The sequence below is a fragment of the Aphelocoma coerulescens genome, chromosome 2 (genome assembly GCF_041296385.1).
Source record: "Aphelocoma coerulescens isolate FSJ_1873_10779 chromosome 2, UR_Acoe_1.0, whole genome shotgun sequence".
Classification (NCBI taxonomy): domain Eukaryota; kingdom Metazoa; phylum Chordata; class Aves; order Passeriformes; family Corvidae; genus Aphelocoma; species Aphelocoma coerulescens.
The window spans coordinates 143754167-143760166 of record NC_091015.1 but is presented as its reverse complement, the minus strand read 5'-3'; the positions used below and the strand labels follow the sequence as shown (position 1 = coordinate 143760166).

At 39.3% G+C, this 6000-nt stretch overlaps 1 protein-coding gene across 1 annotated transcript in view; it reads right to left on the bottom strand.

Moving 5' to 3' along the window:
• Nucleotides 1-1722: 1722 nt before the first annotated feature.
• TMEM67 (transmembrane protein 67) overlaps nucleotides 1723-6000 on the bottom strand; it is a 32573-nt gene continuing 28295 nt past the window's right edge. The window contains exons 27-28 of the mRNA XM_069005131.1: nucleotides 5372-5514; nucleotides 1723-4924 (exon numbers count right to left, since the gene is read on the bottom strand). Of these exons, the coding sequence (XP_068861232.1) occupies nucleotides 4844-4924; nucleotides 5372-5514 (224 nt within the window). The 3' untranslated portion in view covers nucleotides 1723-4843. The remainder of the gene's footprint in view (nucleotides 4925-5371; nucleotides 5515-6000) is intronic.

Genomic DNA, 6000 nt, shown 5'->3' with positions numbered 1-6000 from the left:
GTGCTGCCTCCTGATCTCTGCAGAGCTATTCCACAGACAAGCTTTGAACATCAAGTATTTCCTCATTAACCCCAAGGGCCGCCTTACCTCTCCCCAGCTCCCAGGCTTGGAGCTACTCCTGCTGTGACTGAAGTCACAGGGGGAAACTAAAGGGGTGACAAGTCTTGAGTAGCACCAGTGGTTTGGTAAAGCAGTCTGCAACAGAGAGGGATAAAACTGGTCAGGGCTCTGGACCATCACAGCTTACTGAATCTGTACCAGGGTAAAAGTAACTCAGCTTGTGGAGAGGCAAATGCATTTCCCATGGAGTTTCCTGGGGGTTGTTGCACAGGCTCCAGGATCCCCAGCCCAACCTGTGGATCCAGGTCCTCCCCATGGGCACTGGAGCCCAGACCTGCCCGCACACTTCTGCCCATGGAGGCTGGCACAGCTCAGCCACCTGCAGGATGTCATCCACAGCCCCGCTCCCTTTGGCAGCCAGTGGTGGGCCAGCAAGGACTGTGACTTTCTCAAGCCCCCAATGGCAGGGGTCATCTGTCTGCTGTGTCATGGTAAGAGGCTGGGAAGGAAGGAAAGTGGTATTCTGGGATGGAGATGGTATGTAGGCAATAGAAGAGGCAAAGCTGGAGGAAGCCAATGCTCAAAGAGCAGGTTTTTTGGAGGCATCTTGCTTTCATACCTTCTTCCTTTTAGACATACGAAGTTGGGACTTCATACTTTTAAACTGACTTTTAAGGCTATGTTTGGATTTTCATTCTTCTCACCAAAGAACCTGTGCTGCAACCCTAAGGCACACCTTGGCACACAGTGCTGCTCAGCTCGGCAGCAACTGCCCCGGCAGAGCCTGGCTGCCAGACCTGCAGGAAGGGAGGGGCAGGATCCTCATCTCAGCTGACAGCGATGGGGTGAAGAAGGCTGTGTCAGGCACTGCCTGAAGGCAGTGGCTTGGGGCGCAGGAGAGTTGAACAGGGGATTAGGGCTTTTAATTAGTGAAAAGGTACAGGAGAAACGGGCATGGTATTGGATAGAGAAGAAAAGTTAGGGGAAAGCAGGTAGTGTTGAGGGAGACCAGTTTTGAGAGGTTTGGTAGTTACCTCCTTCCACCATCTGTTTACTTGTGATTTTCTTAGGAGTGTGTCACAATGCCATTGTCCCCTTCACCCACTCCTCAAACGCTCCTGCTGAGCCTGAAAACAAACCAAAACCCCTGGAGCTCGGCTTGGCTGGCATCACTGTGCTGCCCACTCTGCAGCAGCTGATGGGAGGGTGGAAGCTGAGCACCCTGCCAGCTCCCCTTCTCACCTCTGGTAGGGTTTGCCTCAGTCACACATCTGCCCCTACCATTCAAGTGAATGTTGTAGTAAAATGGCAAGTCCTCACTAGTAAATGAAACTTGTACATTTTAACGTATTTTTGAAGTTACTGTACCTTGTCTGTACATACAAATTTTAATTATTTGTAGAAATAATTTGTTTGGTATCTAACTTGGCAAAAAACATCCATCTCATTCCATTAGTTTTGGCTATCCAAAATCATATCCTTCGTTGTTGCACTGACTGCAAAACCCATTTCTCACTCTTGTTCTGACAGAGCTTCTCTGCACTGTAGAGGCAGCAGCAGCCTCTGGCCATACTCTCGTGCATGGAAGGAGAAACACGCTGTAGGTTTGGGTCAGCTCAATTAACAAGTGGAAAAAAACCCATCTCCAATATTTGACTTTTTTTTATTGCTCAGAGAAACAGACAGGAGAGACTGAAATACCATGTGGGCAAACAGAACATTTAGAAACCTGAAAGACACTCATCACATGAACAACACATTGTAGATGCATATTAATTAAAAAAACCCAAAAACATTAAGCTGGAAATACAATCACAAGAGAGATTTATTGAACAAATACCGAGCTTGATATTTCCTGAAAAAATATCACGGAATAGGGGAACAAAGCTCAGTCAACCCATTCCAAGTGTTCACTGGACAGCAAGAGTAAAGAAAAGCTTCTATGAATTACTGGAGCTTTTGACTCCTGTAATTATTTCCTAAATCATGTAGAGTGCCTATGTTAGCTATAGAAACATTTCAGACAAATTATCTGGAAAAATAAAAGAGTAGCGTGTACACTGAGGAGAAAGAGAGGACCAAGTGACTGAACTGTTTTGACAGGATGTTTTTAGATTAATTTATCATTTTTCTGTAAGAAGAGTTGCTTTTAGCAGTAGTTCTTGCAAAATTCAAGGTCATTAAAGCTTTCATGTGCCTTTCTGTGCAGCAGATAATTAAAGGCATATCTAAAGCAAACTCAAAGCAGGAGTTTTGTATGGACAAGTGTACCTGGTTAGCACAAGCATTGAGAACAGAGCCCAGAGTGAGAGCCCACATGGTGAAATGTCTCCATTTCTGCTGGTACCAAACTGATAAAAACCGAACGAATTAAAACCACACATCTACAGATGGCACAACTACATCTTCATTCTGCTTTCAGACACTCTCTGATTCACCCAAGTCTTTAGTTATTCTGACTGCAGTTGGTCATAAATCTGACCACTCTGGAGAACGTATGGTTGAGGTGTGGTTCTGTTCCCTGGAAAAACTTCATAATCATGAATACATCATCAGAATTCACAGAGAACAAGCCTGTGCCTGTGACCACTGACAGTGACAGTGACAGTTCTATTGGTCTAAAGACCAGTATTAGGGCACTTCATCAGGGTCACCCTCGCTCATTAATGCACCACAGCAACGCCCTACACCCCTTCAGTCACATCTGTTGGCTTGAGTAAATACAGTCACATGACAAAGATTTTATTTTCTCTCATTCACTGACTTTGCAGTAGAACTTATAAGGACTTAAGTTTAGTGAAGCTGTGCAAAGATATCCACCAAAGAAATACCTGGACACCAGGTGAGGCTAACCTTGCTTTGTGAATGTCCTACTGCAGACTCTTTTTCAGAACGCTCCTTAGCTTAATTTACAGTTTTGGCTCTCAGTAAATCACTGACAAGAAACCTCTCAACTAATGAGGTCATACAGTCATGGTTCCCAGTGGAAATACGATTTTTGGCTGTTTAAACAGATCCAGAACCTAATGGACACTTTAATTACTACATTCACCATAAATGCAACAACCTTATTTTTATTTATCTTGGACAATCCACTCCATTAGAAGCTTTGTATTCAGACCTTTTCTGAGGCATAGGATGCACCAACAAATTAAGAATTGTGTCCTTAAGCAGACAAAAGCATGACATGGAAATGCCCATGCTAAACTGCACATTAATAAATGGATGTCCCACTGCAAATCAACTTTTCAGTTATCTCTCTGGTCACAGCCTTACTGGCAGGCACATTCTATCAGTCAATAGCAACTGTATAGGACTAGCAAGTGACACAGGCTTTGCAACACCAAAAGCAAATGCAGTGCAGCAATAGCGACTGTGAGATTTACGTCCATGTTACTCTGAGTTTCATATGATATGACATGGTACCAACATGAGAACATGTTCCTCTTTATGAAGCCAAAAACCATCTCAAATGCAATGCTGCTTCAACTCAGATAAGCACGTCTGAACTGGAAATATGCTAAGTTAAACTAACCATGTCCTCAGTCTCTGTTTCAGAATAAACATGAGATGATGTTGACTTATATTTTTCTGGTATTTTTGCTCGTGTAAGTCTCTTGTTGAATCATCTGAAGACAAGTACCAGCTATAAACCCAGCAAACACTATTCACGTTTAACCATTTACTTAAAAAACATTAAGTGTAAAAAGGTAGGGAGACTTTTCAGTGATAAATATGGGAGGTAGACATCTCAATTTAAGGTGATTTGAAGGCCATTCATAATCTCCCTTAACACTTAGTAGGTGGCACTTGAGTAATTATTAACTTGCCTAAATTACAAAAATATGATGATGGTAAAATGATTATGGTCTCTGTTATATCTAAAGATAATAAAGTCAGAAAATTAAGAGACCAAAGGTACATGAGCACCTGTGAAAACAATTCTAAAAAGATTTTAAAAAATTGCTTCCGTTTCACTTGTGTGGAAAAAGTGAACAGAATAATTACTGCTGTTTCCCTGAGCATCTTGCATCACATGACAGAAGATCAGTAAAAAATCCGAAATGCTGATGACCATCTCCTCTGCTCCATCATAGCCTCTTTTTCTACATCACTGTAACACCACTGTACCTCAAACACATGGGACATCATGTGTAGGCCACACCCAAGAAAAACAATGATAAACTCCAAGAGAAGAGACAGAATCATACAATACTGTATGACATAAGAAAAGTAAAAATTCCAAGTGGGAGTCGCTGCAAATAAGTGATCTTTAAAAAGTCCTCCTAAAATACTAGCTTAATTCAGAACAAAAGCCATGCTATGTAAAACTCGACATATATTTGGTAAACATCACATGTCAAAATTAAAGAAAAAGAAAAAAAATTGAAGGTATTTTCACAGAACTTCAGAGTTGGCAACCTCTCCTGTCAATCAGACGCTCATATTGTTGCCTCAAAGTCAATGGTCCATATCTTATCAAAAGCCATAAAATAATTTTTATCTTTTTCTAATAAAAACAGTAGTAAGTTTACTTCTGTCTTGTTCACATGTACCTTTCTTTTTAAAGGCCTATGGCTTAGTGTTCACAAATTAAAAAAAAAAACCCTATAAATACAGAAAAATAAAGCTTAATAGCACACAATATAAAAAATGAGAAGTTTCAAACCCATTACACTGTTATTGTTGAAAAGTGCACTACAATTAATCTGCAGGTCAGAGACACTTCGATCATGTTCATATTTTCCATGATTAAATCCTTAACAGTTCTTCATCTTCTTAATTAAATGAGAAATCTTTGATCCACCAAGGTTTTGGATGCCAAATTCTTCTGCCCAAGTGTATTACGAATAAACCTAAACATCTAAGAGCATTTTAGAAAACATGTATTAATGAAGAAATACTTACATCAGTATGTTTCAGTATCTAATATAAAACAGTAACTTCAGATTATCTTTAAATTGTGAATAATATGAATGTATTAGGTGCTTAACTTCCTTTAGCATTTTTAAAACAGTTTCCACTACCTTTCCACCCTAAATTACGATAGAATTACATATGATTAATTTTAACAGGTATTTGTGTTTTCTACTACAAATTATTTGTAACCTCTTCATTCAGGATCACCATGTGAACAAAATTAATTTCTCACAAGTCTATTTGACAAAATAAATAAAAAAACTATTTAATAAGTTCTCAGTATAATCTTCTGTCACTGCATACTGCTAACTCTATTATCTAGTTAACTATTTAAACTGCCATACTGACTCCCATTTAAAAAATATTACTGTGTTCTTAAATTGAAATTTACCTCTTGTTGCAAATATGTTAGAATAGCTGCTAAAACAAAACTTTGGGAAGCTAAATCCACAATGGAGAAAAACAGGATATCAAAGATGAGCAGTGTTGTTTCATTGCCATAATAGAGAACATCACTGAAAGAGTGTCCTTCATCTGTGGAAAGAGAATATTCTTTTACAAATTATTATTTTTAAGTTGCAAGTTTGTGGAGTCTCATCAGTCTATGCTGAGAGAGGTGATAAGAAAAAGGAAAATCAGAGATATAGAAATTTATGGCATTCTATGGCAACACAGAGATAGTCCTATCATCCTATTGAAAAATAACACAAACTTTTCACTTATAAAATCGCATCATACTGATGAACACAACAGGTAAAACCCATGTGTCACACACAACTCTATTTACTCCTGAAATCTCAATTAGGTTATTTTAAAAAGTTGTTTTAAACCAAGAAGCAGATGTAACTTCCTTGTCACTGAAATTCTTAGTAACTATTAGCTCTAGCCCCAACTCAACAAGATCATAAAAACATATACTTAATGCCTTACTATGGAGGAGGTTCAGAGCATTATTTTTGTTTAATGGTTAACAGTGCCCCGGAAAATGGGTCTTTTAAGGTGAAAGTACGTTTTTCATAG